This window comes from Gamsiella multidivaricata, assembly GCF_025024155.1.
Source record: "Gamsiella multidivaricata strain RSA 2152 chromosome Unknown BC939scaffold_51, whole genome shotgun sequence".
Classification (NCBI taxonomy): domain Eukaryota; kingdom Fungi; phylum Mortierellomycota; class Mortierellomycetes; order Mortierellales; family Mortierellaceae; genus Gamsiella; species Gamsiella multidivaricata.
In genome coordinates, this window is record NW_026251759.1 from 137,034 (window position 1) to 165,007 (window position 27,974).

The window sequence follows — 27,974 nt, forward strand, 5'->3', positions numbered from 1 at the left end:
GAAAAACGTTGATGGTTCACGGACATGTTGGCAACTGCGCGTGCATGGGCCACCTCCGAAATCTCACATGGCGAGAAAAACATTCTACATTAACGCATGCTCGGTAGTCGACGCAAGATGACTTCTTGGCTTACTTGGCAGGGGTACCTGGCCTGCTTGTAACGGGATAAATACATAATATGGAGGACAGGAAGACTCAAGAAGCAACAGGTCGGCTCCAATTACAGCAAAGCAGGTCGAACATTTAAAGTTGTATCCGACCCGAAAATTACAAAAACGAGCGAGTGATCGAGAGGCCGAGGGGTGGATGCAGATCTACTTTTCCACGAGCAATTGAGGACGGAGGAATAGTCCGTTGTGGGATTGCAACCTGCAGGAAGGGTCCGCCTGAGTATCTCTTTCATGGCCCTTACAGAAAATGAAGCAAGAAAGCACAGGTATCCTACTCTCTTCCTGTTTGTTGCTATCTATCCGCTTCGCGTGCTGCCTGAAGCACATGAAAATGAAAGATGCCCTGTAAAACCTTCTGAGTGTTTGGCCCATCTCTTTCCTCTCACTCATCCCTCATTGACTCCTCCACTCCCCGCCTGCCATGCGCAAAGAAGCATCCCTCATTTGGAAGTATATGGTGCCAAAGGCGCCCATGCTCATCGGCACCACTGTCAGTCACTACACTTTCGGACCACCCAAACCCTCATGGTCCTACAAGTTCAACATCACCATGGCCATGGCGAGAGCGTTCACTGCACACCTCGAGGACGTGCCCTTGAAACAGTCTCAGGCTATGAGTCGCCTCAATGACAAGTACGCGCCCATTCACTCGGGTGCCATTGCCTCCGAGTCGACTGTGCCCAGCACCTACAGAGACAAGGCTGCAGAATACGTCGACCGACTCCTCAAGGAGCAAGGCTTCGACTCAACAAAACTCGGCTGGGACTGGACACATGATCCGAGAGCCGAGAAGCCGCTCAAGGGGGAGTGGACCGAGACTAAGGTCAAGGATGAGAAGTTTGCAGAGGGGCGTACAGTCCTTTATCTGCATGGTGGAGGGTACTTTTTATGCTCTATCCGAACTCATCGCTGGGCTACATGGAGTATGGCGCGGCTTGGAGGCGCCAAGGTCTTTGGTATGATTTATTTGTATGCTTCCAATGTTCAGGATCTGCAAGGTTCCCTTTTTTCAGGTGCTGACTGATATAAACCGCTGCTGCATTTTTTGCTGCCTCTTCCCTACACTAGCGGTCGATTACCGGTTGGCCCCCGATTCACCCTTCCCTGCAGCTCTTCACGACGCGCTTGCGGCCTATCTATACCTTCTGGACCCACCGGCTGAATCCGGTATTGCCTCTGTCGATCCAAAGAACATTGTCATCATGGGCGATAGCGCTGGAGGAGGTATACCAAGACAACATTGCTCGCTCTTTTTTCTATTAACGTGAACCTGATCCGTCGCACGTCTAGAAGACTAAAGGGCTTTTTTGATTTTTTGATTTTTTTTATCGCTCAACAGGTCTGACATTTGCAACAATGCTCGCTATTCGCGATGCTGGTCTGCCAATGCCAGCGGGTATCATTGGTTGGAGTCCATGGATCGATCTATTGCACTCTATGCCGTCCGTTTTGGAGAACACTCTCTCGGACTACCTTCCCTCCGAGGGGTTTTCACATGGAGGACAGGCGTCGCTCAAAAAGCTGGCCAAGGTAGTGGTGGCGGCCGTGGGCACGGACGAGGACACGGTGCTCCAATCACTTCCTGCAGTGCAGCATTATACCAATAACCGCCTGCTGCATTGCAAGTACGTCAGTCCGATCCTCGAGGACAACCTGGAAGGAGCGTGCCCTATCTTGATGGTAAGTATCCTGGTCTTTTTTTTTAAGAGGGGGAAGTCTCATACTGAGGCTTGCAGTCTGCACTCGGTCGCTCACTTTTCTTTTCATTTTTTATTTATTTGTGGTTTATTAGATTGCTGGCGACGGCGAAATGCTTAGGGACGAATCGATCGTATTTGCCAAAAAGCATGCTGATGCTCCAGCAGGTGTCCAGCTCCGCGTTTACGACGATATGCCACATGTGTTCCAGATGTTCGGCTTCCTGCCAAGTGCTAAACACTCACTGAAAGAATCGGGCGAGTTTATCAGAAATGTAACCATTGGCGGAGCTGGTGTCGAGAACAAGACTTTAGAGAGGATCAATGTCAAGGGGGAGCGGCGGCCGCTGGAAGAGGACGCTGTGTCGGAGTGGAGAGAGAGGATCGGAAAGCTGGGTGGAGGATCAAAGTTCTTGGCCAAGCTGTAAGAGACACTACCATAATGAACGAAAATTATAATAAATGATAGGAATAATCTATTTGACAACCCGGGCTGTTACTCTTATTGGCAACCCCTGCACAAACCCCATGTAAAACAAGACTCGTATCTTTTGCGAATTTCAAGTCGAAACAACGCGGCGAGAGGTTGAGAACCATTCCTTCCTCCACCTGGCACCCCATGCAACCCTTTGCGACCTTGGGAGAAGCCTTCTTCATGACGGAAAACAGGGTTTTGTCGATGGGGGACTCAGCGATGACGAAATGGGAGATCAGTTACATTGTGGAGTCCTTTAAGAGACAGATGACGATCTGCTTAAAGAGCCGGGGCCAGGAACCATAAGGACTACTGGCATAATCGACATTTAAAAAATGTTGGCCTTACATGGAGTTAGTATAGGGGTTGCCAAATAGCAGTGTCAGCCCGGGTTGTCACCCTAGACTCCAGAGTTGTCTGATGCTGATTTGTGGAAAAAAAAAAAGAGAAGCGGATGGGAGTCTCCACCCAAAGCTGGCATGTGCTACAGCCCAAACTAATTCCCGTAATCCACCAGACTGCCCAGTGCTACCGCCATTTTTGCTGTTCCATTGCTGGCCTGCAACAGGCAGTTACTCAGGGGCCTCTTGCCTCGGGCCTACGCCCAGGACAGAATGCCCACACCAAGCTTCTAATGGGCGGTATACCTAAGTAGCCGCAGCACACGTTGACCCAGCCTCAAGCGATCCATCATCCCAATATCGGCCCAAACTAGGCTTACAGCAATCTGCTTACAACTGCCCGATTCGAAAGTAGTCGCGAATTCTAAGGTTTATATAAACCAAATATTGTGAGCAGTGGTGTATATGGGATTGCTCATGTTGAACAGTCCGGCTTGGTCGATAATTTGTGGTTAGAAATCATTGTTGGACTGCCTTGCAGGATTTAGTTGTAAAAAAATAAAATGGGTAGGCATCCCTCCCCCCCCCCCCAAAAAAAAATGAAAGCGATATGGCCGATACTACCAACATGCTACGAAAAAAAGGGACAAAATATTTGGGCGTAGCACAATAGGAAACAACGCGATTGAGGGCCTATGAGTTTACGCAGCATGGCACTAGTCGAAAAAAAGATAACTTGGAATACCTGAGGATGCACGCAAGCAAACAGGCATGCCGTAAAAAGAAGGATGTGCCAGCGCCGGCCAAGTCTTGAAGAAGCCAAGCACATCCACGTGGATGAGAAAAATGAAAGATAGGCAAGCTTTGTTCCTGTATGCAAATGTGCCGGCGCAGATTTCCGATTGTAGGCTGTCTTCTCCTTGTTTTTCCTTGCAGACAGTCAAAGCGTGGAGCAGTAAGTGTATATCCAAGTGAACAACGACCATACACAGCCCTGTGGGAGTTATATCTTGATATCTTTCCTGATGGAGAAAAGGCTGCTGCACTAAAACAAAAAAAAATGCTTCCTACAAATTTATAAATGGGACTTTTACGCTATTTGATCGATTGAATAAAGACTGTGTTCACAAGAGCAGGACAGCGCAATAAACCGATGCTTACGAAGAGGAAGCAGAGTATATCGATAGGGTCCTATCGCACCATAGACTTATTTTCCATCCTCCAAAAGCTTGTTCTGAGAGCACGACGAAATGGACACTCAATTTGGTAATCGGCGTCCAACCGGACAAAGCAAAAGCAATCAACCGTTTATGCAAGCAGTGCCGAATAATTACTTGGTATACGGACTTCAAAGGAAGCACAGCATCGCTTTGGAAAGTGTATTTGAGGGTGGGTGCGTGAGTGCCTAGGATTTGATTCGCTGAAAGATCTGACCTGCCGTGTTCATTCTACTTTTCTATGGACAAAGGTGATATCAAATGAGGATGGGCATCCATCTATGTTAGTTGCATACATCGACACAGAGTCTTGGATCAAGGTGGACTAGATCGAGCGAGGAAAAGATTAAGTGCACTCTATAGTTCTTGCTGTTCACGGTAACCGTATGGACTGTGTTCATGGGAATAACATTGCCTATTCGTCTAGCGGTTCTCGATCGGCCGTTGTGGATGTATGCTGTCGTGATCAGCGTACCTTGGTCTTTCATCTTAAGGTGTGCCGTCAACACAGTAGCATGGGTACCTTTTTTTTTTTTAATTTATGGATTTGTTCATCGACAGAGTTTTAATCCACTATGCCACTCACTGAAAACACCTCGGATCTCAAATTCAGCAATGGTGGACACACCGCTCAACAGCTGTAGGGTGCTCCAAGTGCGGCCGAATAAAACGAATGAATGCTCGCGAGGGAGAGATGAGGATATAAACAACAGACAGACCTAGACGCGTGCTTTTAGCCTCGTAGTCTGTTCATTCGACATCAGGAAAAGCAGCGAAGGAAGTTGATAAAAATAAAAACCCTAACGGTCTCTTCATAGACACACCGTAAACTTCATGGACTAAAGCATGGCCCGATTCGGCAATAGTTGTGGACTATATATAAGAAAGAGGCGACAAACGCGAACGAGTACCACTTGTAGATATAGTGAATGAGTGTTGCACGGAAAAGAATGGCAAACAGGGCGGCAAACAAGAACCGGTGCGTACAATTACAACTACTAGAAACCATAGAAACCACACAACATCCGGCCACATCAATAGCCAGTAAGTGAAAGAGGTAGTGAGTGCGTGCTCAGTAAATGCAGGCATTTTTGAAGAGCAGCGAGCATGATCTCACTGTAACAGAGAGAAGCTCTGGGCATGTTGTGTACGCATGGGGGCAGCGGTACAGTCTAGTCTGTCTGAGACAGCCTAGAGAAGGGCAGGGGTGCGGGCAGTGTTCGACAGCAAGACTGCAAGGGACGCATGGTCCTCCAGTGCGGGGTGTGCATGGTGTGCACTGTTTAAGGTTGTGTATGTGCTTGTGCACATGTAAGACAAGAGGGTGACACAGTTTTGCGGAGAGGCACCAGCAAAACACAGGGGCAGCCAGTAGTCGCGCGTCTATTGCGCTCGGACACCGTTTTTTTGATTGCTCTCTGCCAGATTCGCGTATTTATTTCGTCGCCGACTGCGTGTCCCACCCATCTCGCATGGCAGCCCAAAAAAATCATCTAAGCGAAAACCAAAAACACAGGGGCGATCTTCGGGATATTTTTTTCGTCCTTTGCTTTAAAAGCATCGTCCAGGGCAACATTCCCCCTCTCGATCCTGCTGCACTCTTTCGAGGACACATACCACTCCTCCCTCCGTCCCCCCATCTCTCCCGTTAACGACATATACCCCTCCCTCTCACTCCTCCCCCCACCTTCTCTTCCTCTCACTACCATCGCAACCATCTCAACTGAATATGGACGAGAACCAGGAGTTCGAGAATGAAAAGCCCGATTGCATCAATGAGAAGCTCCTCATCGAAGATACCATCGAGTTGGAGGAGGATGAGGACGAAGATGATTATGTGGATTACGTAGAGAACTCTAGAATCGAGGCCGTCCGACTAGGTAGGTGTCCCCACAGCGATCTAATTCACATCCATTTCAGACATCCTGATTCCCTCCATCGCTGACACAACATCCCTGCCTCCTTCCTCCCCCTTATACCACCCACAGTCGTACCTGTAACAGACGACCCCACCCTGGTCTCAGTCACCTTCCGCTTCTGGATCCTATCCTTCTTCTTCTCCGTCATCGGCTCCGTCATCAACCAATACTACTATTTCCGCACCACTACCGGTACCTTCTCCATCTTCTTCGTCAACTTGGCTTCCTATGTCCTTGGAAAAGGTATGGCCAGGACCCTCCCCAGGGCCAAGGTGACCATTGGTAACTTTGGCATGTCCCTCAATCCAGGTCCATTCAACATCAAGGAGCATGCCCTGATTGGTATTGCGGTCTCGACTGCCGCAACCTCTGCTTATGCCATCGATATATTGTCCGCCATGGACTTGTTCTTGCACCATCGCATCAACGCCTTCGGCTCCTTGGTCCTCATCATCACCACACAGTGCCTGGGTTATGGCATGGCTGGTGTCCTCCGCAAGTACCTTGTCTACCCTGCCGAAATGGTCTGGTGGGGCAATCTGGTCCAAATTGTATTCTACAACGCCATCCACAACACCGACGAGTTCAAGACCAAGAGAATGGTTCACGGCTGGTCCTACATGAAGTTCTTTTGGATCATCTGCGGTGGTATGTTCGTCTATGAGTTCTTCCCTCAATGGATTGCTCCCCTATTCGTCTACTTTGATTGGATCTGCTGGATCAATCCCTTCAACAAGGACTTCTGGGCCCTGTTCTCCTCCATGACCGGAGGTGGAATCCTCTCCCTCTCCTTCGATTGGACTTCCATTGGCGGTGCGACCCTATACCTGCCCCTTGCAGCCCAGCTCTGCAATTACGGCGGTGTCATCTTCTCGTACTGGATTATCCTGCCCATTATGTGGTTGACCGACAGCCTGGGCACCAAGACTTTGGGCCGTCCCCTGACCTCGCATCTTTTCTATGCGAACGGAACTAGTTTCGACGTTATCTCGTACCTGAACGACGATTACTCCTTGAACGAGAGCATGTACAATGCCGGTCTCCCAGCCAAGATGACCCCTATGTATGCTCTCTGCTTCTTCTTCTCCTTTGTTGCTCTGACGGGGTGCGTCTCTCATGTTATCTGCTTCAACGGAGCTGATATCTGGAAGAGCTGGAAAATGGCCATCGGCGACGAGGATCAGGATGTCCATACCAAGATGATGGGCATCTATCCCGAGGTGCCTCAGCTCTGGTATGCCGTCTTCTACGTCCTCATGGTCATTCTTTCTATTACAGTCTGCGAAGTCTATGGTCTTCAGCTGCCCTGGTGGGGCCTGCTCATCGCGTGTCTGCTCGGCTGGGTCTTGACACTGCCTATCTGTGCCATGAGCGCCATCACTGGTTTCGGTCCTGGTCTCAATGTCATCACGGAGTTGGTTTGTGGATACATGCTCCCCGGAAAGCCTATTGCCAATATGACCTTCAAGTGCTACGGTTACATGGCCATGTACCAGTGCATGACCCTGCTCTCGGATCTCAAGCTGGGTCATTACATGAAGATCCCTCCTCGTTCCATGTTCGTTGCTCAGTTTTGGGGAACCATTATCGGTGGTGTCTTCAATTATTTTACTATGATTGTCATCATCGACTCTCGTCGTTCGTACCTGGACGGCACTGATCAAGACCCCAACGGTCTCTGGACAGGAGTTAGCCCTGATACCTTCTGGGGCTCTGCTCTCATCTATGGCGCCTTGGGACCCAAGCGCATGTTCGACCCGAACGGTGACTACGGCTTCGTCTTTTACGGTTTCTTGGTCGGTTCCATCGCCCCTGTTATTCTCTGGGCCCTCTCCAAGAAGTTTCCGAACGTCGATTGGTCCAAGTTCAACGTCGCCATCATCGCTGGAGGCATGAGCGCTTACCCTAATGGTTACGTTGTTGGTATCTTGCCCTCGTTGATCGTGTGCTTGGTTTTCCAGTACTACCTCTTCCGATACCACAAGAACTGGTGGTCAAAGTACACGTTCATTCTGGCGGCGGCCATGGATACCGGTGCGGCCTTTACAGGTTTGTTCATCTTCCTCTTCCTTGGAGGCGGTATCAGCCCCCAGCTATCGGTTGCGGTCCCTTCATGGTGGGCCAACTACTATACCCCCGATGGCGACAATGCGCCCTACTTGATGGTCGACCGCTGTGGTGCTGCTGGCGGCAACTGGGTCGGTGGCGTTTGATTTGTATATATTATAAAAAACGATGCCTGTTGTGTTGAGTGCAAGATTGCCTCTTCGTATTATATCTTTAATAAATATCTCTCCATTGCTCCAACTACTGGCTACCGATGTTGCTGCCACACGTCTACAAGAGCGCAGAGGATACGGGATATGATGCGTGTTCATACAGCTTGAACTATAGTCAGCGACCATTCAGTTACGTGCCACTTTGCTGATAGATTAGTAGACGCACGCGAACCCTTTTGGCGAGGAGGTGTCGGAGATGAAACTACAAGGCAACGATCGCTCGCGTGAGTTGATCGCCGACCGATGTGATATGCTATTTCCTCCTTTGCGGCTGTATGCGTTCGCAGATTATGCAGTGCCCTCAGTATGGCCCGGGAGATTCCATGGAGTAAACAACGCTAAGAGCTATTGCGCAGATGTTATAAATATGCGACATACGGCAATTCGCATAGATGGTGCTGTAATCGATGGCTACTCATGCGTAAATGACGCTTGCAATTGGCCATGTCTGCAAATTGGTACATGTGGAGGCAATGGACGGATATCCCCTGCCGAGTTAGGGCTCATTGTCATTGTCATCGTCGTTGTCATTGTCGTTGTATTCACTTCACTCCATTCCTTTCTCTGCATCCCATTCCTCACCTACTCATTCATCAGTCGCACACACCTACACTTTTTATTTAATATATTCGTTGACTGCACCCTCAAACGCCCTCAAACACCCTCAGACATACCCCCTCCTTTAAAAATCTCACCTCGTATTTCTGATATAACGTACAGCCTCCTTCTCTCTCACGATGGCCTCCGTGTGGCCCCTCTGCAGTCTACAGCAAAGCAGGAGTTGCTGCCTGTCGATCATCCTCATCTTCACTGCCCTCCTCGCCCTCCTCTCTCAACCCGTTGCTGCCAATGTCTTCGGAATCCTCGTCGCACGGGTCAGCTATGATATCGTCAGTGTCAAGAACCCCACCGATATCAACAACCTCAGCATCATCATGGCAGGCAGTAACCTGCCCGTAGGTTCCATCGCAAAGACTGCCAGCATCCCCGAGGACGGATTATCGGTAAAGCCTCGTTAGTGCACCGAACCAATACTGTTTATTTCATATGGCTCACGAACGATTTGCCCTTTTGGGACTTGTTTTCGCATAGGGTATTCTCTATGATATGGGGTTTGCCTGTCAACCAGGATTCGACCCCAACACCACACTACCAACGCCCAACCTCTACGGCCTCCCAAAGATTGCATTGATCAGACGAGGACCCGCGGATCAGGCGGCGTGCACCTTCCGCTCCAAGATGCTTGCAGCACAGGACGATGGTGCCATCGCAGCAATCATCTACAATGGTCCGGGGCAGGGGTCTATCGACGCTGCTACAGCGGCTACCAACTCCTCGGACTCAACAGTCGGTATTCCAGGAATGTTCATCTCGTACGATGGAGGCGCTATGCTAAGGACGTGCCTTCAACAGAGCAACGACACAACCAACCCGAGCTACTACGACAGAGTCCGCATTAACATCCTGACTAATCAGAAGTTGCCAGTCATCTGGGAATTTGTCTTGATTGTGGTTGTCGTGCTCTTGGGTGTATCCTTCACAGTCTCAGGTACGAGCGCCGTTTTTTTTTTTTTTTTTTTTTTATCAGCTATTGAACCCCTTTATGTCTGTATCGTAGGGTACATGCCAACGATGTTCTTGCGCGCAATTTTTCATAAGAGCCCACGTCTCTAACCACTGTTCCTTTTGGGTTACCATAGTGATACTACATTGCCGACTGTATGCACTGAGGCAGCGATACAGAGCAGAGGCCCTAGCTAGAGGAGCCCACATACTTCCCAATGGAACAATCCGGATGAGAAAGACAATGGAAAAAACCGCATTGGACGAATTTCCAGTCAGGATATTTGGACAAGGCACCTCTTCAGCACCAGTAGCTAATGCAGTGGCTTCAACATCGGTATTAAGTCAGACTGATCAGCCAGCAAAAATAGAACACGAGATCGCCATTGGACATGATACTGCTGCCAAACGAACAAGCAATGACGGCATCGATGCTCAATCAAATCAGGACGGACGGGCTCACTCTCTCACCAACAAATCGATTCGATCCTTCCGGGCCATTACTGCTGCCCAGGCTCTGGAAGCTCAGCCCGAAAGCACCTCAAACACTGCAACTGACGAGATCGTCAATGATACCTGCGCAATCTGTTTGGACGAGTTTTCGGAAGGCGACGAAATTCGTACCCTGCCTTGCCACCACGAATTCCACTGCGAATGTATCGGTAAGCAATCGGGCTTTCATATTGCCTGTAAGGCCATACAGGGCCAATTTGACGATTGCATAGCTTACTAATCCTTGGCATTATCTTTAGATCCTTGGCTCACTCGTAAAAGTTCAACTTGTCCACTGTGCAAGTATGAATGCTCGCCTCCCCAAAGGGAAAGCGAAGAAGGAAACAGTCCAGCAAGTATTGCAGAGTCCAGGGTGGTTATGCCCAGCGATCGATTGATAGAATTTATCATGGGTCCAGCATGGGTCGCTGCCAGGACACAGTATAATCACAATGGAAGCGGCAGGATCGACCGAATCGGGAACTTTTTTAGCAGAGCAATGGATCGCATTCGGGGGCGTCCACCACGTCCCTTACCGTCTGCTACCGACCCAATATCACCATCTACCGCACCTACTACAATGATGGCGACTCAGTCTGACGAGAACGGAGATGTGCCTCTCCAACTGATTACACCGAATGGGATTGCGCCTATCACCTCAGTGCCCGCCCAAGGAAGCGACACCCCTGCCAACTGCGAGGAGCGCGCGGTAATTGTATCGATACCGCCTACAAATGACGCTGAACCATCATCAGAAACATGGAGTGATGGTCAACGCCGCATGTAAAGCACCACGTACCGCCAATTACCTATCTTTAGAGCCATGTGCCATTATGAAGGCTCTGTTGTACCATAGATCTCCATATTCTCCATATTGTTGAATAAAGTGTACTTGTAAATTACAGCATGCAATGGGTGAAGTGAGATACTCAGGGTTTATCAGAGGGTCCTTCTGTATGATTATTGGACTATTGAATTATTGGACCAACGATGGCAAGGGGGTAGCCTCGGCAACAGGTACGTGATTAGCAACGTCCTCTTCAGTCAGGTAAAGGCGCAAAGTCCATAAGTTGACGGTCTTATTGTCTTTGATTCTCTTGTCGTGAATGTCTGGCTGGAGAACGAAGCCAACCTTTTCCATGGTCTTTCGACTGGCCCAATTGCCTTCAAATGCACGACCGTTGAATTTGCGCTTACCGACCTCCATTACCGAGACCTTCCATAGTATCATCTTCAGGGCCTTGGCCATCAAGCCTTGTCCGTGGTATTCAGACGCCAACCAGTAGCTATCGATTGTAGAAGCAGTTGAAAATTACAATGTGAGTGTTAGCAGCTCTTCTGGACATTTTGTTTTCTCGGTCTCCTTTCCAAGCTGAGCGCATTTTTTTTTCTTACCCAGTATCGTCGCCATCCAGCTTGTCGTCGCTGTCGTTAGAGACGCCAATAGATCCGATGACCTTGCCGCTTCTTGTCATATCCCTGATCGAAAAATTGAGGGGCATACCCTTCTCAGTCATCCTCAAAGCACGAGAGTTGATCCAAAAATCTGCATCCGCGGGGGTGTAGGGGTTTGGTGGGCCAAGCAGCCATTGATAGATTCTAGGGTCGTTCAGGTGCTCGAGTAAGGCGTCCTTGTCTGAGGGAAGCACTGGACCGATCTGGATGGTCTCGGTTAACCAGATAGGCTTATAAGAATCGTGTATTTGATTAAGGCGTTCGAGCTCCTCGGGCGATGTGTTGCTGGTGTCGATGTTGGTGGCAGCACTTCTGACCACCTGCGTACGTACGATAGGCTCCCGAGCTAGGGTTGGTGATTCCTTGGGATCGACTGACATTTTGGCCCGTAGGAAAAGGTTGTTTTTAGTAGAAAAATGTTGAGAAAGCGATGAGAAAGGGTGGCTTTTATATCTTTGTTTCCCATGCTCATTCTTTCGATTCATGGTGACATCCTCAAGTGTTAAAAGTTTAACGGTGCGCCGTAACTCTAAATCCGTATGTAGAGCAAATAAAATGGGTGTCCTGGATGGTCGTCTGCATACTCCGTTTCATGCTGCGGCAGCACTGCTGGCTCATTTTGACCCAGTTCTTGGTCTGCTGTATTCAAGGCTGCGGATATTCTTTTTGAATGCAAAGCAACTAAATTATTCCCTCGTCCTACGTAACCCACGTTAATTATACAGCTCCTTGTCCTTTCCTCCTCCTTCTCCTCCTTCTCCTCCTTCTCCTCCTTCTCCTCCTTAGCTCATCCCTGGTGATATGCAGGGAATTAATGCAGCAGCACATCCTGATTGGAATGCGGACCCGTTTTTCTTTTCGCCACCATTTTCCAAGTCGAGTCTTTCGAGACCAAAAATGGAAAGCGCGTCGGTGGCTTGACCGGCTGAGGACCGTTTGTAAAGACATTTTTTTCGAGGACACTTTTTGTTGATCACCTTCCTCTGTCCATCACACAACATGCCAGCTGCCGAGGTCACCATCGACGCTCGTCTGTTCCACAGGAGGGCCAGAGGCCTCGTGAACCATTGGCGAGTACGAATCGACCATTTTCTTCAACGACACATACCATCTACGTTTTACTGTACAGGACTTGAACCAGATGAAAGCGACAATACAGGACGCGTCCTAATAGCAACGTTTTTACTCTTTTATTACGGAACATGCACTGCACTCATTCCAACCCTAGAACTCCAATGGCCCTGAGGACTCTTTTCAAAACGTCGGTACACTACTCGTCATTCTGGGTAACATCGGCGAAGAGGACAATATTTACCAAAAGACCACTGCGATGCAGGTAAAAGACCGACAAACTCATTCACCATCCTGCTCTATGTGCTACGCTTCCTGTGAGTTCCGTGGTCTACGAGTATTATGCTGACGCGGCCTACAACTGTGTACTGTGTACTGTGTACTGTGATAGACATGGCTCTTCGGATATGAGCTCACCCAGACGCTCATGTTGTTCACCCCAGACACTCTGCATGTCGTCACAGGAGGCAACAAAGGTGCGTGCGTGCGCTTGCACAGCGAGTACAAGTCGGGTATCCGAGAACAATGGCTGAAATAGCGTCTATCATCGCCTCTGACAACTACCGATTATTTCTCTTACATATCATTTAGCCAAGATCCTGGAGACATTAAAACAGTGGGAGGGCCCTCAGTTCCCAATCGAACTACATGTTCGTGGCAAAGACGAGGCCCACAACGAGGAGGTCCTCAAGAGACTGGTGAAGATTATTGCCAGTCATGGAGTGAGTGTCGCATCAAAGAAAAAAGAAGAAAAAAAGAGCGCAGGGGACTCCACAAAGTGTACAGGATTTCTAACTACTTTTGGTTAACCATATGGCGTAATAGGATCGCGTTGGAGTTTTCGCAAAGGATACGCAGAGGGGAGCATTTGCAGCATCGTGGAAGGCAGCCTTAGATAGCTCGGATAAGCCTATTGAGAGCGTCGACATGTCTACGGGCGTTGCCGAGGTCTTTGCTATTAAGGATGACGAAGAACTGGTACATCTTGGGCATAGCGCTGCGACTTCTGCCCTATTAACTGCTGTATGTCTGCTAACCATCGTACAACGTCTAAATTTCAAAATAGAGATCCACCAAGATGGCTGCCAAGCTGAGTTCATTGGTCATGAGGAATTATTTCATTGAAGAGATGTCCAAGATCATTGACGAGGAACGCAAGATCACACACGAGAAGCTGGCAGACAAAATGGAGGCCGCTCTTATGGATGAGAAAATGTACAAGCAACTGAAGTTCCCTGCGGATGTAAGTTTATCACCGAGGCTTTTTAGTTTGGCATGCGATTCGCGGCGGAACAGAAGTCGTGAGATATGTACTGATAGTAGTTGTTATTGGTATATATTAGGCTGCTTCAGGGAACCCAGAGTGGTGCTACACCCCGATCATTCAGAGCGGCGGCGATTACGACTTGAAGACATCCGCGGTTTCGAACGAGAAGGAACTGCATGCAGGCGCTATCATCTGTTCTCTGGGAGTGCGTTACAGATCGTACTGCTCCAACATCGGCCGCACGTTCCTCATTGACGCCAATAAGACTCAGGAGAAGAATTACGCATTTCTCTTGGATGTCCAGCGCAAGGTGCTTGATGCAATGAAGGAGGGCGTCTTGATCAAGGATGTCTTCAACCGTGCAGTCGATTTTATCCGTAACAGGAGACCCGATCTTGAAAAGAAGTTTGTCAAAAACCTTGGATTTGGTGTATGTATTTATGTGTCTCTGTGCTTGAAGGACCGCATTTCATCAAAGGAAAATGATAGGTAATAACTCTAGGGTCAACTCTTTGATGTCGATCATAGACCGGTCTCGAGTTTCGCGAGTCGAGCTATCTTTTGAACGGCAAAAACACCAAGGAGCTTCAGAGCGATATGATTTTCAGTTTGTCTGTTGGTTTCCAGGATATCGAAAACCCAAAGGCAACTGATGAGAAGTCTAAGAAGTATGTTTCCCAGAGTACCATGGAGCAGTGCAATGTGTTCCATAATTTTAACTAGGAGTCTTGTCTCTAATTTATCTTACCTACTCCCTGTTTCAACGAGTAGATACTCGCTTCTTTTGGTTGACACTATCAGGATCACGACAGAGGCGCCCCAAATCTTGACGAGTTGTGATACCAGCTTCGATGACATCTCGTATATCCTGAAGGATGTAGCAGAGGAGGAAGAGGAACCCGTCAAAAAGGAACAGCCTAACAGCCAACGCACAGCCAAATCTGCAGTTCTCAACACAAAGTTCCGTAGCGAGCAGGAGGAGGCGAGCAAGGATCAGGCGCGGAAGGAGCATCAAAAGATGCTGGCGGAACAAAAGCATGCCGAGGGTCTCGAGCGGTATGGTGATGCTGGTAGCCTAAAGAAGGACAATCAAAAGAGTGTCTTCCGCAAGTTTGAGAGTTACAAACGCGAGTCAGCCTTACCTAAGGAAGTCAGCAGTCTCAGGATTGTGGTCGACCAGAGGAACGATACGCTGGTTCTGCCTATCTACGGGCTTGCTGTCCCATTCCACATTTCGACTCTTCAGAAAGTCACGAAGACGGACGAGGGCGAGTTCTTTTACCTGCGTCTCAATTTTATCACACCCGGACAGCCCGGAAAGAAGGATGACACTGTAAGGAGACATTTTATTACAACCAGGCAACAGGGATGTCTGGGTTCATTTTTCTTTATCTTTACTAACATGACCAATTATCTCTTGCAATTGTCTAGCCCTTCGACGACCCCAACGCCAACTTTGTACGGGCACTGTCATTCCGCAGTGCCGATGGCGCGAGAATGTCGGAGATCTACAACCAAATCATGGAGATGAAGAAGAATGCGGTCAAGAAGGAGTCGGAGCGCAAAGAAATGGCAGATATCGTTGAACAGGACAAACTGATTGAGGCCAAGGGCAAGCGCCCACCACGACTCCCCGATGTTTTCGCTCGTCCTGGTTTGGATGGAAAACGTCCTGGAGAACTAGAGATTCACTCGAACGGTCTTCGCTACGTGTCGCCACTCCGGAACGAGAACAGGATCGACATTTTGTTTAACAACATCAAGCACCTGTTCTTCCAACCGTGCGACGGAGAGCTAATTGTCTTGATTCACTGCCAGTTGAAGAATCCGATCCTGATTGGAAAGAAGAAGACTGAACACGTTCAATTCTACAGGGAGGCGTCGGATGCGCAATTTGATGAGACTGGAAACCGTCGTCGCAAGTATGTTTATGGTGATGAGGACGAATTGGCCTCTGAGCAGGAGGAACGCAAGCGTCGTGCTGCTCTCAACAAGGAGTTCAAGTTGTTTGGAGAAAAGATCACAGAGCTGGTACGTGCTATGGAATTGGAATGTTTCTAAACAAAGAGGGCGGATCAACGCAGACACTGACTATATTATTGCTCAACTTTACATAGAGTGAGAACAAGGTCGAGGTCGATGTTCCTTTCCGCGACTTGGCTTTCAACGGAGTACCTTTCAGAACTAATGTTCTCTTGAAGCCCACACAAGACTGTCTCGTACACTTGAGTGAGGCACCATTCTTGGTTGTCACACTTGCCGACGTTGAGATTGTACATCTAGAGCGCGTGCAATTCGGACTTAAGAACTTTGATATGGTGTTCACATTCAAGGACTATTTCCAGCAACCCATCCACATCAACACTATTCCCATGTCGCAACTGGATAACGTCAAAGACTGGCTGGACTCGATGGATATCGTCTTTTATGAGGGACCCGTCAACCTGAACTGGGGACCCATCATGAAGACTATCCAAGAAGATCCGGCAGAATTCTACAGGGAAGGCGGTTGGTCATTCTTGGCAATCGAGTCAGATGCGGAAGATTCTGATGAATCCGGATCAGAGTTCGAGGCGTCGGAAAGCGATTTTGAGTCATCTTCATCGGAGAGCTCGTATGCTTCGGATGCCTCGATGGACGACGGATCAGAGGAGGAGGCTTCTGACGAAGAATCTGGAGAAGACTGGGATGCGCTGGAGGAGAAGGCCAAGAGAGGTAACGTTAACTGTCTTTGATCTACCCTGCTGTATCTTGACTCTGCTTTCTTCAGGATATTGCCACTGATATGTATGTTATCTCTGTTCTTGTTACTTTCGCTGCATAGCTGATGACAAGAAGTATGGCGCAAAGCGCGAGGCTGATTCCGACTCTGATAATGAACGCAAGAAGAAACGCAAGCGATAGATGGTCATCTTATTTGGCACTGAGTATAATAAATATTATGTGAATCTACCTTTTCCCTGTGACCCATGGTACGATTTAGTGAATGTGAGGGCCACTCCAAGCGAACCAATGCAGCCAAGGCGAGAGACTCATGGACCCCTTTTTTGCCGCTAGTTTTTTTTGTTCGCATCTTGGTGAGTTTGGTCAGTGAGTTTGCAAACACTAAAAATATAGCTATACCATACGACTCCCAAGGGTCGATATAGTAAGGTTCGCTGGATCAGGTGATACGCCTCTTCACTATAAATGATCTTTGAGAGTGAAAATCGTTCAGTCCTTTCGCACCAAACGGATTTTTGTATGTGAGCCAGGCAGCAGGGAACTGGGGACGCCAATCGATCGCACTGAACACCCATGGGATCAGGATGTCATTCATGGACCAAGTGGCACCCCAGAGAGATGTTTGGCGACATTTGGATGCATCAGGAACGAAACAGCGTGTATATGGATGGATCGATGGATACGGAGCTGGAGAACGGATACCCTTTTCTATCATTCCAGCTGTGTCAGACTAAAGGATGATCAGCAATATTTTTTAAGCAATCGCGGATCAAAAAGCTTTAACCAGCCGGAATCAGCCAGGATCAGTCAACAGTAACATATTACTGTTGGCAGACACCATGTTCGAGAACAGATCAGCAAGAGGAGCAGCAAGACTCATCTATTTCGTTTTTTCTCTTTCTCGGATCGGGCTTCGCAACTCGTAGTTTTTCGCCATGTCTGGACTGCCCGCTATTCTCAAAGCTACCGAAGAGGACATCAAGCTCCTTCTCTCTGCCCAGTCCCACTTGGGTACTAAGAACTGCGATGTCCACATGGAGCCTTACGTCTGGAAGCGTCGCGCTGATGGTAAGGAAGGCATTCTTTTATTATCTGGAGACCCTAGAATACGGGTCCATTGAATGGGCAAAAGGACGTTGAGGACCAACTTATCGAGCTTGGAGAAGACCCCTATCAGGAAGGCGACGAGAACACGACTACAACAGCAATTGCTCTAGGAAACAGTTTGCGACACATATTGCTTGGGGTGCATGCGATAACTCTACGAGGATGGATCTATTGGACCTAGTTTCGTAACCTGAGAGAGTAACAGCTGTCCGACAATCGCTACAGAAATGAGTTTCGACCACCCAGGGAGCAGCAAATTGAGCAGGATTGTAGCCGACGGTGGAGCACATACAACGACTCTGGATTGCTTCTATGGATTACGATCACTAACCTGGCGACACAACTTCCTTTTTTTTCTTTCTTTCCCGAACCATGCAGGTGTCCACATCATCAACATCGGCAAGACCTGGGAGAAGATCGTCCTCGCTGCCCGTATCATCGTCGCCATCGAGAACCCCGCCGATATCTGCGTGATCTCTGCTCGCCCCTACGGTCAGCGTGCTGCCTTGAAGTTCGCCTCGCACACTGGTGCCCAGGCCATTGCCGGTCGCTTCACCCCCGGTACCTTCACCAACTATATCACCCGTGCCTTCAAGGAGCCCCGTTTGATCATCGTCACCGACCCCTTGACCGACCACCAGGCCATCAAGGAGGCCTCGTACGTCAACATCCCCGTCATCGCTTTCGCCGATACCGAGTCCCCTCTCAAGTACGTCGATGTTGCCATCCCCACCAACAACCGCTCCAAGCACGCCATCGGTCTTGCCTACTGGTTGTTGGCCCGTGAGGTCCTCCGCCTCCGTGGCACCATCTCCCGCTCTGCTCCTTGGGATATCATGGTCGACATGTTCTTCTACCGTGATCCCGAAGAGAAGGCTGAGGAGGAGGCCGCTGCCGCCGCTGCTGCCGAGGGTACCGTCGCTGATGTTGCTGGCACCTGGGCTCCTGGTGAGACTAACCCTACCGGCGAGTGGACTGGCGAGGTCTCTGCCCCCGTTCCTGCCACCGGTGACTGGGCTGCCGATGCTGCCACCGCTGACTGGTCCGAGGCCCCCGCCACTGACTCCTGGTCTGCTTAAATTCATACGGACAGTTAGATTTGTCGATATTAATAAACGTGCATCTGACGACGTGAAAAACGACCCAAATGGCCGATATTTTGTCCTCTTTGATGGACTGGAATGCTTTGGGATAAAATAAGTAATTGAATTACTTCCAAATCGATAAACCTCCACACAGGGGCATTTGCGGCAATGCTGCCAGATATGATATACAAGGGATACAAGAATATTTATTTCGATCCGCAAGGTCATTGAAACTGAATTGAATTCATATTCTTCCAACTCGCAACACTTGGGAGGCCCAACAAGAAGGACAAGAAGAAATCTTCAGGCAATTAAGCCTGGGGGCAGTCGCGGGACTAACAAAGCAGACACAAAAAAGAAAGCGTATTGTTAGCGGATCGGATGTGAGAAGGTGATCGACCAATATGGCGAGAATGGAAGCAGCAACACAGAAAAGTAAAAAACAAGATAGGTGAACTTACGATGTGGCCGACCTCGTTACACTTGTAGCAAGCCTTCTCCTTGCGCTCATCGGGGCACTCGCGGGAGATGTGGCCAGAGTTGCCGCAGTTGTAGCACTTGGAACCCTGGGTGCAGTCGCGAGACATGTGGCCGAAGCCACCGCAGGTGTAGCAGCTCTTGCCAGAGTTGTTGTTGTTGTAGCCACCGCGGGAACCAGAGCCGGAGGCAGAGCTGTAGCCGCCAGCCTCAGGGCAGTTGCGCGAGATGTGGCCAGGCTTGCCGCACTTGTAGCACTCGGGGCCGGAACCCTCAGCGGGGGCCGAGGGGCAGTCACGGGAGATGTGGCCGGACTGGTTGCACTTGTAGCAGGTCTTTTCCTTACGCTCCTCAGGGCAGTCGCGGGAGAGATGGCCGGACTGCTGGCAGTTGTAGCTGGATTAGGCCAAGTTCGATTGAGGGGAAAAAATAAATAAAAGTTAGTATTATTAAAAGTAGAACGAATTATTGATTGGGTTAGCTCGACTGCAGCAAGGTTTTAGCTGACTCACCAGAGAGGGGTGCCGGAGGACTGGCAATCGCGGGCCTGGTGACCGGCTATAGTGGTCGTCCAAAGGGATCCAGTCAAAGCAGAGCAAGACAGAGCAAGGCAAAGCAAAAAGCAAAGCAAGGCAGAGCAGAGCAGAGCAGAGCAGAGCAGAGCAGAGCAGATGGGCAGTTTCACAGACGAAGCAAATCAAAGGATGTGCATGTAAAAGCATGTAAACACGCCATTTGTCGTCAGCAGAAAGATGCACAAATATTAAAAGAGAATAGAAAAAAAAACTATCAGCAAACAGGGGGACCATCTCATAGCATCGTCGTACATAGAAATAACTACGTCTCCATCCATCCATCCTTCTCCTCCACCTCTTCGCTCCTTCTCCACAATATCGACAGATGTCAATACATATGTGAGTGGGGACAAAATGTCATTTTGAAAACAACACCTCCTCATCCTCGCCTCGCTTTATTGAAGATACAAGGGCTTTATCGTTTCACGATTACATGAAAGAGGATATATGGCGGACATGGCACAGCAAAAGAAGACCTGTTGCCAAGAGCGGTTCAGACAGACAGACTGCAAGTTCCTTCCCATGGGGTCACAGAGCTACAGCCAAATAGCAACAGCTCGTGGTGCACACGTTGCTATTCAGCTGCAGCTGTGAACGCGAGCCAGCAGCACGAATGCGGTGGAGAGAAGAAAGACGGGCTTGTCTGAAAGCCAAGGTGCATTGTTTGGCAGGTCGTCCTTGATGTCGAGTGCCGGGCAAGATTGGCTGAAAGTCGATTGATCCAACTTATTCCTCTTCATTCAACTGCTTCACCAACCAACCAACCAACTTCTTCTTCTTCTCCCAACCAACTTCACCATCATCAAACGACAGCTTCAAACATCGAAACTATCACGGAGATACGTACGCTGGCCGCAGGTGTAGCAGGTGCGGGGGGGACGGAAAGACATTATGGAGACTTGGAGGGTTGGAAAGGGAACTGGGGGTAAAGAAGGGGGAGGGAAGAAAGGGAAAACAGTAATAGGGGAAAAAAAAAAAACTTTTCAAGGCAGCAGAGTGGGTCATGTGAACAGGACTGTCTTACGAGTTAGTTTATGCAAATTGTAAACAAGTGCCTGTTGCTTGGTCCCCAGGGACAGGCAGCCGCTTCTTCATTCACTCGGAACACCAGGCAGACCAAAGTGGTGGGCACTGCTTCTTTGGGACATACTCAACGAACACTTTATTCCTCCCAATCAACCATCCCCTCCTCCACCAAACAGCTTCTTCCCGCAATGGCATCCCTCTTCAGGGCACTCTCCAGGACACCTCTGCTCCTGAGTGCTGCTCGTCCCTCTACCTCTACTGCCATCCGTCCTCTTTCCTCGCCCTCACTTTTCGTCCGCAACTTTTCTTTTGGTTCGCCTTCTGCACCACTCTCTATCCGCAACCATGGCTCCATCTTCCCCTCCCTCCACAGCTCCTTCAACATGTCTTCAGCCGTCCGCTCGTTGGCAACACCCGTAAACAAGACCCAGCGTCGCTTCAACAGTTTGCAGCCCAAGAAGATGAAGTATCGCAAAAAGCACAAGGGCAAGATTCCAATCCCTATCGGAGGATCTACTAAGGGTACCTTTGTCGAATTTGGGGAATACGGGCTTCGTATCAAGGAAGGTGCTCGCTTGACGGCCAAGCAGATCCAGGCCGCCCACACAACCATCCGCAGGAAGATCAAGGCAGTGAAAGGATCGCAGATCTGGACCAGGGTCTTCCCAGACATCCCTGTCACGTCCAAAGGAGGCGAGAGTCGTATGGGTAAAGGAAAGGGATCCGTGGATTACTATGCGACCCGAGTCGGGCTTAACCGTATCATCTTTGAGATTGGTGGAGGTGGAATCCGTCGCGAGCACGCCAAGGAAGCCTTGAGATTGGCCGCGGCCAAGATCCCTGTCGCTGTTGAGTTTGTTGTCAAAGCTGAACAGGTGAAGCCGCCCAAAGTTCCTCGTGTCATCCCTGGCGCGCCTGTCCCTCTTAAGGCACTTAACTCTGCGTCTGCAACTGTTGTACCTATTACACCGGTTATCGCCAAGGAGGCCGAGATTGCAGCATAGTCTGCCAATTTCTGAAGTGCCTTTTTCTCTCTCTCTTTCTGTACACCACTCGTTTGATTTTCGGATCTGGATGTCCTTGTTTTCTGCCTTTCGCACCCTTTCATAGCGCTCTTCTCTGAGATAATAAACCGATCATAGACCATGCTGCATCAACTGCTCTGTGTGGAAATAAAGGTGACGTCACCCTTTTTTTTTTCCGAAGAACTCCTTGTCTCCACCACTAGCAGCTCGACGAAGTTTGCACAGACACAGTAGTTGAATCTTTTCCTTCCTTCCCTTACACCCCTCCATTTCATTCTATTCATCCTTTCCTCTTTCTCGTCCTTCGTCCACAATGCTTCGCAACCTTGCTCGTCCCGCCCTCCGTGCCACCCAGCGCCGTTGCGCCTCCACCACGGTTACACCCTCGGAGATCCCTCTTGCCAACCTCGAGTTGCGCTGGAAGACTTTGACCTCCCAGGAACAGGGCTCGCTCGCCAAGCAGCTCGAGCAGGCCCAGGCCGGCGACTGGACCAAGTTGTCTCTTGAACAGAAGAAGGCTGGTACGGAATGAACACCGATACACTTTAACGCCCAACAGCACCCAACCACACTCAACATTTCTTAACAAGGCAACACACATTTGCCGTCAGATCTATTCATTGAGAGGAGAGGCAGCACGGAACGACCCCGGAATCCGAAATCCGTTATGACACTGATCAGGGCGCGTTTTCAGGACACCTCTTCTACCTCTAGCAGGCTCGTCGCACCTCAATACTGCACTCTTTGAACCGACATTTAACTCTTTTTTTCAACCCACTGACAGCATCACTTTCATCAAAAAAAAAAAAAAAAAAAAAAACGCCGTGTGTCATTCTTCAGGCCGGGATGGAATCAGTTGCTCAATTGCTTGACTCAATTTAATTATTTATTTTATATTGTTCCGCACATCCATATCGACCGATCTAGCCTACTGGGTCGCTTTCGGTCCCCACGGTGCCCGCGCCCCTCTGACTGGACCCAACCATTCCCTCAAGGTCTTTGTCGGTACTTCCGCTGTCGTCGGCGCCGCTGGTGCTCTCTTCCTCTGGATACGCGCTAAGGGTATGTCATATTCTGCCATGCAATTGAAATAAGACCCCGGGTTATTATTTTTATGTTGTGGCGTGTCGTGGGCGCGTGGAGCCCATACATGGACATTCCGAATCCCTCACTGAGACAACATATTCGGGCGCAATTGCGACAAAGATAACCGGAACCTCGTGCAACCCAATCGATCTACGCAAATCCACATTGGAACTCTTTAACTCATCAACATATCCCGACCTTTTTTTCTTGTGCTCGTGCGGATTAGGTGGTGAGGCTCCAAAGACCACAACCAAGGAGTGGCAGGAGGCCACGAACGAATATGCTCGCGAGAACAAGATCAACCCCATCACTGGTATTTCCTCCGAGGGCTACAAGGGCGATGGTTTCGTGCATATCCCCAAGAACTAAACTTACATATTATATTACATGCATTGAAGAATCTCATGAACGAAGAAATGATAAAAAAGAAAGCAATTTGTTACAAGTACCACAAAACCCCTGGAATGTGCCATTTGAACTTTATGGAATTTATTATTTCTATGTGGACCTACTTGAGTGCTTGTTAAATGATAATGCTTGATATTAGCTTGTACATGCAGTTGTTAAAATTATAAATGCGTGTGCATGGCGTGGACAATGCATGGTCCGTTCAGCGACCGTTGTCTGTGAAGCGGATCGTGGCGGGCTCATCACTATCGTACAAATACTCTTCTGCGCCCTCGTCCTCAGAATCGTTCATTGTTGGTGGGAGTCCTCTGTACTGACGAAAACGCCTTGGTGTCGGCTGCTGGTATCGTCGGCGATTACCACCCTCCTCATCGCGGTCGCTTTCGTCGCTATCGCGACGGACAAAATCCTGATCTAGGTCATCCGTATCGTTCAGATCAAAAGAATTGTATCCAGAATGATTACCACTATCGTCCTGCAAAGCCTCGGATTGATGATACTGGGTGTGGGTGAGAAGGAGTGCATTGTTGCTCTGGCTATTCCGATCACGATGGCGGTGGTGATGCGGCTCCAGTCCTGGCGAAGATGAGCTGGTAGGGGTCCACTGATGATAGTTGCTGGTGTAGCGACTGTGAACGGAGTTGACATCGTCGTCCACGTAGAGCATGCTCCTGCCATAGTCGTTCGCAGGAAAGCTCCAGCCATCGCCAATCGAATTCCGAACTGGCACCAACCAAAGGTACCACACAGGTCCCAACACTTGCACAAAGTTTTGTCTAAGCAGTTCAAGTGAAGCGAGTGTTCATTATATGAGAAAAAAAGGGCGCCGACATCTTTCCAATAATGCTTCCAATGCCAATCCAGACGACATACTTCCTGCCGAGATCAAAGACGTTGAGAACACGACTGTGCATGACCTCGCCACTATTACCCATCTTGTATTTGTGTTTCTCGAAGCTCTCGATCGTCGTCTTGTTCGACTTGATCAATAGCGCATGGTGGATCGCAAACGGAGCCAGGCACAGTCCGAAAATCATACCGGCAATAATTATAAAGATCCACTGCGGATCAAATTCGTTCTCGCCCTATTGAAGTCCCAAAATAAAAGCAGATGCTGAGTAAAAGATGTGGCGATCAATTTGAAATCCAGATGCGGATGAATCAGTCCACTTACATAGGGGACGTTGACAGCCTCGGCAGCTACGGGTATGGTGCATGCCACAATGGCCACACAATAAATCGCCGTCCATAAAACAAACAGCTGGAGTAAGCGCAAACAAAGGGTATAGATGATAAAGCGGTATTAGAATGTTATCACTTAGGATGTCGAGTGTTGAGTGAACCATCTTTAAATCACACTTACAAAAAAGGCCTTGTAATTCTTGTGTCCAACGCAATTATTGAGCCATGGACAGTGACTATTAGAATAAAGGATGATGGAAGATCGTTTAAAAAAATAATTCATGGTCCTATCAGCGAGAGCGGACAGATAAAGACTTACTGGTCCATCTTGAGAACGCATCGTTTGCACGAGGAGCTGTTGCAGGAGCAAGCAATGGATGTTGAACGATAAGGGCGTGAAAATTTTTCAACAAGATGTGAAAGTAGTAAAGTCCTCGTCACCGCCTTCACTTACCAATGATGTGTTCTGTCAGGCTTTTCGAATCTATCATGAAGTAGGAATATTGTCAGGTCTTTGTCTAATCGCATACAAAATTTATTCCAGTGAAACCAATGGCGCTCATTTGCTGTCAAGCATAGGTGTCGACATACTTGCACTTTTGACAGTATCGCATCTTGCCATCCCGCTTGACTGTGAATCGCCGGATCGACCGCCCAAGGGGCTCGTTATCCTCTGCATCGGCTGCATCCTCATTGTCGCCATCATATCCACCGCGACCCGTACGTCGGCAGTTCTCCTGGAGCGGTCGATCATCCACGTTCCCATCCGGTATGCTCACAGCAGTGTGATCCTGTCGTTGTTTTCCAATAGACTGAAGAGGAGGCATTGGTGGCGGTACCAAATAGGATGTCGAAGGTTGGCTGTGACCATGCTGAGATGTCGTTTCCCGCGCCCAAGGGTCAATTAGTCCGCTGTCCTGTTCCGGGTCCAAATACTGTTGCTGACTGTGATCGGCGATATCAATGTCTTCCGGCAATATCTGACGTCCTTGATCCCTGGTCATCGCTGCTCTCCGTATTTCATCTGCCTGCAGGGGCGATTCGTTGGCACTAGATGGAGGAGACAAGTAAAACTGCTCTGGTTCTAACAGTCCCACATGAGCTGCGTCCTCTTGATCGATTATTCTTGTGTCATCCTGAGCGGCTCTATGATACCCTGGATGCACCTGTAGGATCTAGAAAAAAAAAAAAGACAGTAATGGAGCGGATGAAATCGTGAATATTAGACCCCATGGAGTTCTCCGACAATAACGCAATATATAACGATGGTCCATTCTTTGTTACCTCTGATGGATACCCTGGAGATGCAAAACTGGCAAGGGAGTAGCTCCAGAGGACAAGCACGACTATCGCTGTCACCATGCAGAGATATATCGTCCCTATGACATCCAGAACGAGTGAGTTGCTTGTCTCTTTGATTCTTATCCAGAGACAACAGTAATCTGAGATTTTTACTACCTTGGCCGACATGTTCGTGCGTGAGCAGGTAACGACATACAGAGAACGCAAACACATAGTAGCTCCATCCTATCAATACAAGGCCTGCTCAAGTCCATATTAAGAAGCGAAGAGTCGTTACGGACAATTGTTAATTGAGCGCCAAAGTTGTTATCGGCTAGGTAGTTAGACGGGCCAAAGAGCCTTCATACAAATAGCTACGGGTATCCATGACACGCCCTCCACACAGCGCTCTCGAACCCGCCAGGTCTGCATGGGTCTGCTTCTATGTTCTTTCGGTGGTTCGTCAAGGTGCTGTTATTATGTGGTCAAAAGTGAACAGGATGTTCAAGGGACAAGGATGAGCATGGTCCAGGAGTTCGACATCACATCAGGGACATCACAGCCGACCCAATATGCTGCCAACTTTCCACGTGATAGATTCTCTCAAAAGCGAACGTTGAAGAGGGTTTTATTTGATAAATAGTGCCTCTATGATGATCCATCTAAGGACGAAGTCGAGTTCTGCCACAGGTGTGGCAAGACATTGGGCAGATCCAGAATACTGCTGACTTGAAAATGACCAAAATTGGAGACCTCTGGATCGTCTGCAACATGAACTGCTGTCCATCCGAGATCTAAGGCTTTATCGACGTTCGCTGCCGAGTCGTCCACAAGGAAGCAATTAGAGGCGTGAACAACGCCTGCATCTCTCATGGCCCTGCGGAATGATTCTGCCTCAGGCTTGCAAACAAAGTTGGGCTCCAAATAGTCGCAGTATGTCAGGCCATCAAAGCATCCTTCCAAGCCCAAGCATTTAATCACTCGAAGTGCGTGCTGTGAATGCGTCGCCAGGGAAAAAAAAATCATGATTGTAAAATATGGGTTAGTAATGTATTCCTAAATGAAGCGCTCTTGTCAATTATTGTCTCGTATCAATCGATGCCTACGTTCTTTCCGGCGTTGGTGAAGAGCCATTTTTTCTCGATATTCAAGGATTTTATCATATCACGGAGAGGAATGTTCTCGTGTAAAAGATCTTCCAGCGGTAACGCGCCATCGACCTTGTCATCTATGGCGCAAGATGTAAGGCAGGATATTAGAATTCGCCTTTCCTTACTCACAACGCGGCCAGCGGCTGAACAGATAACAAGGGCCTTACCATAGTCCCTGACATCGATCTGTTATCGCATCGAGTGTATGATATGAATATCCGCAAGAAAAATCATGGTGAGAAAACTGTTCCTGAATCAATTAGTTCCTGTGAAACATTTTTTTTATAATACCTCTAATTGATATCACACATGAAAAAGAAAAACCTTTGCGTGAGAATCGCAAGAACAGCTTATACAATGTCAGTTGGCGCAAAGTTGAAGATACACTTACCAGGATGATGAACCACAAGCCCACGGATGGCCAGGCCATAATCGATGTAGTAACGATATGAGATATCGTGAACTAATGTCAACAGTGTGACAATAGCACGTCGTCAGAAAATATACATTTGCGCAATGGCGATCGCCTGAAATAAAAACATCGTTGTTGAGAAATTGAAGGTGCGCAATAGTACCTTGGGTGCTTTCAATTCCGACGTCATGGAAGTACTGCTCGATCCTGGTGGCCAAATTGAAGAATGAGAAGCAAAGAGTCAGAGATCCGCAGATAGATTTTCTCTACAATATCGAAATCAATTTGATCCGTCCTACAATACTTTTGGCGCATCATGTCTGGGATACCAGTGTCCTTGGGATAGAGGCAGTTGTCAATGTCAAAGAAGAAGACGCGTGGTTCATGGTTAGGAGTGATAGACCGGTCAACGGACTTTCCAAGGGCCTCCTGGCCCGCTGGGACGTTGATGTCGAGCGTGGATGGTCCATGGGCCACGAGGTCGTGGT

The 27,974-nt window shown here is 48.8% G+C and overlaps 9 protein-coding genes across 9 annotated transcripts; 6 read left to right on the forward strand and 3 right to left on the reverse strand.

The window, feature by feature from the left end:
- The first annotated feature begins 488 nt into the window (after positions 1 to 488).
- On the forward strand, positions 489 to 2,338 carry BC939DRAFT_530551 (Alpha/Beta hydrolase protein). Its single transcript, XM_051561576.1, has 4 exons — positions 489 to 1,127; positions 1,240 to 1,395; positions 1,511 to 1,851; positions 1,964 to 2,338. The coding sequence occupies exons 1-4, from the start codon at positions 593 to 595 to the stop codon at positions 2,294 to 2,296; spliced, it is 1,365 nt and encodes a 454-aa protein (XP_051410202.1). The 5' UTR covers positions 489 to 592; the 3' UTR covers positions 2,297 to 2,338.
- Positions 2,339 to 9,096: 6,758 nt separating this feature from the next.
- On the forward strand, positions 9,097 to 10,677 carry BC939DRAFT_230813 (uncharacterized protein). Its single transcript, XM_051550863.1, has 2 exons — positions 9,097 to 9,648; positions 9,800 to 10,677. Exons 1-2 carry the CDS (start codon positions 9,207 to 9,209, stop codon positions 10,393 to 10,395), a joined length of 1,038 nt encoding a protein of 345 aa, XP_051410203.1. The 5' UTR covers positions 9,097 to 9,206; the 3' UTR covers positions 10,396 to 10,677.
- A 453-nt stretch (positions 10,678 to 11,130) lies between these two features.
- BC939DRAFT_504957 (acyl-CoA N-acyltransferase) lies at positions 11,131 to 11,989 on the reverse strand (the record flags this gene model as incomplete). Its single annotated transcript, XM_051560590.1, has 2 exons — positions 11,131 to 11,440; positions 11,550 to 11,989. 2 exons carry the CDS (start codon positions 11,987 to 11,989, stop codon positions 11,131 to 11,133), a joined length of 750 nt encoding a protein of 249 aa, XP_051410204.1.
- A 619-nt stretch (positions 11,990 to 12,608) lies between these two features.
- Positions 12,609 to 16,682, forward strand: BC939DRAFT_399391 (putative SPT16-general chromatin factor; the record flags this gene model as incomplete). Its single annotated transcript, XM_051552468.1, has 11 exons — positions 12,609 to 12,683; positions 12,838 to 12,945; positions 13,072 to 13,156; positions 13,272 to 13,402; positions 13,506 to 13,658; positions 13,747 to 13,927; positions 14,034 to 14,377; positions 14,476 to 14,615; positions 14,719 to 15,280; positions 15,379 to 15,978; positions 16,065 to 16,682. The coding sequence occupies 11 exons, from the start codon at positions 12,609 to 12,611 to the stop codon at positions 16,680 to 16,682; spliced, it is 2,997 nt and encodes a 998-aa protein (XP_051410205.1).
- A 924-nt stretch (positions 16,683 to 17,606) lies between these two features.
- Positions 17,607 to 18,857, forward strand: BC939DRAFT_399320 (ribosomal protein S2, flavodoxin-like domain-containing protein; the record flags this gene model as incomplete). The annotated part of the gene is made up of 2 exons (XM_051552466.1): positions 17,607 to 17,739; positions 18,157 to 18,857. The coding sequence occupies 2 exons, from the start codon at positions 17,607 to 17,609 to the stop codon at positions 18,855 to 18,857; spliced, it is 834 nt and encodes a 277-aa protein (XP_051410206.1).
- Positions 18,858 to 20,920: 2,063 nt separating this feature from the next.
- BC939DRAFT_457619 (ribosomal protein L16p/L10e-domain-containing protein) lies at positions 20,921 to 22,149 on the forward strand. The gene has a single exon (XM_051556496.1). The coding sequence runs from the start codon at positions 20,950 to 20,952 to the stop codon at positions 21,943 to 21,945; it is 996 nt and encodes a 331-aa protein (XP_051410207.1). The 5' UTR covers positions 20,921 to 20,949; the 3' UTR covers positions 21,946 to 22,149.
- A 130-nt stretch (positions 22,150 to 22,279) lies between these two features.
- BC939DRAFT_504962 (cytochrome c oxidase subunit IV-domain-containing protein) lies at positions 22,280 to 23,421 on the forward strand (the record flags this gene model as incomplete). Its single annotated transcript, XM_051560591.1, has 3 exons — positions 22,280 to 22,487; positions 22,894 to 23,028; positions 23,279 to 23,421. The coding sequence occupies 3 exons, from the start codon at positions 22,280 to 22,282 to the stop codon at positions 23,419 to 23,421; spliced, it is 486 nt and encodes a 161-aa protein (XP_051410208.1).
- An 83-nt stretch (positions 23,422 to 23,504) lies between these two features.
- BC939DRAFT_231316 (DHHC palmitoyltransferase-domain-containing protein) lies at positions 23,505 to 26,463 on the reverse strand. Its single transcript, XM_051550864.1, has 10 exons — positions 26,292 to 26,463; positions 26,101 to 26,184; positions 25,927 to 26,021; positions 25,234 to 25,817; positions 25,097 to 25,126; positions 24,962 to 24,997; positions 24,824 to 24,878; positions 24,635 to 24,721; positions 24,334 to 24,545; positions 23,505 to 24,236 (listed from the first exon to the last, which is right to left on the reverse strand). The coding sequence occupies exons 1-10, from the start codon at positions 26,353 to 26,355 to the stop codon at positions 23,663 to 23,665; spliced, it is 1,821 nt and encodes a 606-aa protein (XP_051410209.1). The 5' UTR covers positions 26,356 to 26,463; the 3' UTR covers positions 23,505 to 23,662.
- Positions 26,464 to 26,604: 141 nt separating this feature from the next.
- Positions 26,605 to 27,861, reverse strand: BC939DRAFT_385203 (HAD-like domain-containing protein; the record flags this gene model as incomplete). Its single annotated transcript, XM_051551804.1, has 5 exons — positions 26,605 to 26,916; positions 27,030 to 27,151; positions 27,466 to 27,537; positions 27,650 to 27,693; positions 27,791 to 27,861. Coding segments are annotated over 5 exons (621 nt in total), but the record flags the coding sequence as incomplete, so codon positions are not given.
- Positions 27,862 to 27,974: the final 113 nt, after the last annotated feature.

Excerpts from the sequence above, each read along its gene's own strand:
- BC939DRAFT_530551 (XM_051561576.1), top strand. The coding sequence starts at position 593 with ATGCGCAAAGAAGCATCCCTCATTTGGAAGTATATGGTGCCAAAGGCG. Across the intron at positions 1,396-1,510 it reads GGGCGATAGCGCTGGAGGAG|GTCTGACATTTGCAACAATG; the intron begins GTATACCAAGAC and ends ATCGCTCAACAG. Across the intron at positions 1,852-1,963 it reads GAGCGTGCCCTATCTTGATG|ATTGCTGGCGACGGCGAAAT; the intron begins GTAAGTATCCTG and ends GTGGTTTATTAG.
- BC939DRAFT_230813 (XM_051550863.1), top strand. The coding sequence starts at position 9,207 with ATGGGGTTTGCCTGTCAACCAGGATTCGACCCCAACACCACACTACCA. Across the intron at positions 9,649-9,799 it reads TGTATCCTTCACAGTCTCAG|TGATACTACATTGCCGACTG; the intron begins GTACGAGCGCCG and ends GGGTTACCATAG.
- BC939DRAFT_457619 (XM_051556496.1), top strand. The coding sequence starts at position 20,950 with ATGCAAATTGTAAACAAGTGCCTGTTGCTTGGTCCCCAGGGACAGGCA.
- BC939DRAFT_231316 (XM_051550864.1), bottom strand. The coding sequence starts at position 26,355 with ATGCAGACCTGGCGGGTTCGAGAGCGCTGTGTGGAGGGCGTGTCATGG. Across the intron at positions 24,722-24,823 it reads AGAATTACAAGGCCTTTTTT|CTGTTTGTTTTATGGACGGC; the intron begins GTAAGTGTGATT and ends CGCTTACTCCAG. Across the intron at positions 24,546-24,634 it reads AGGCTGTCAACGTCCCCTAT|GGCGAGAACGAATTTGATCC; the intron begins GTAAGTGGACTG and ends GGACTTCAATAG.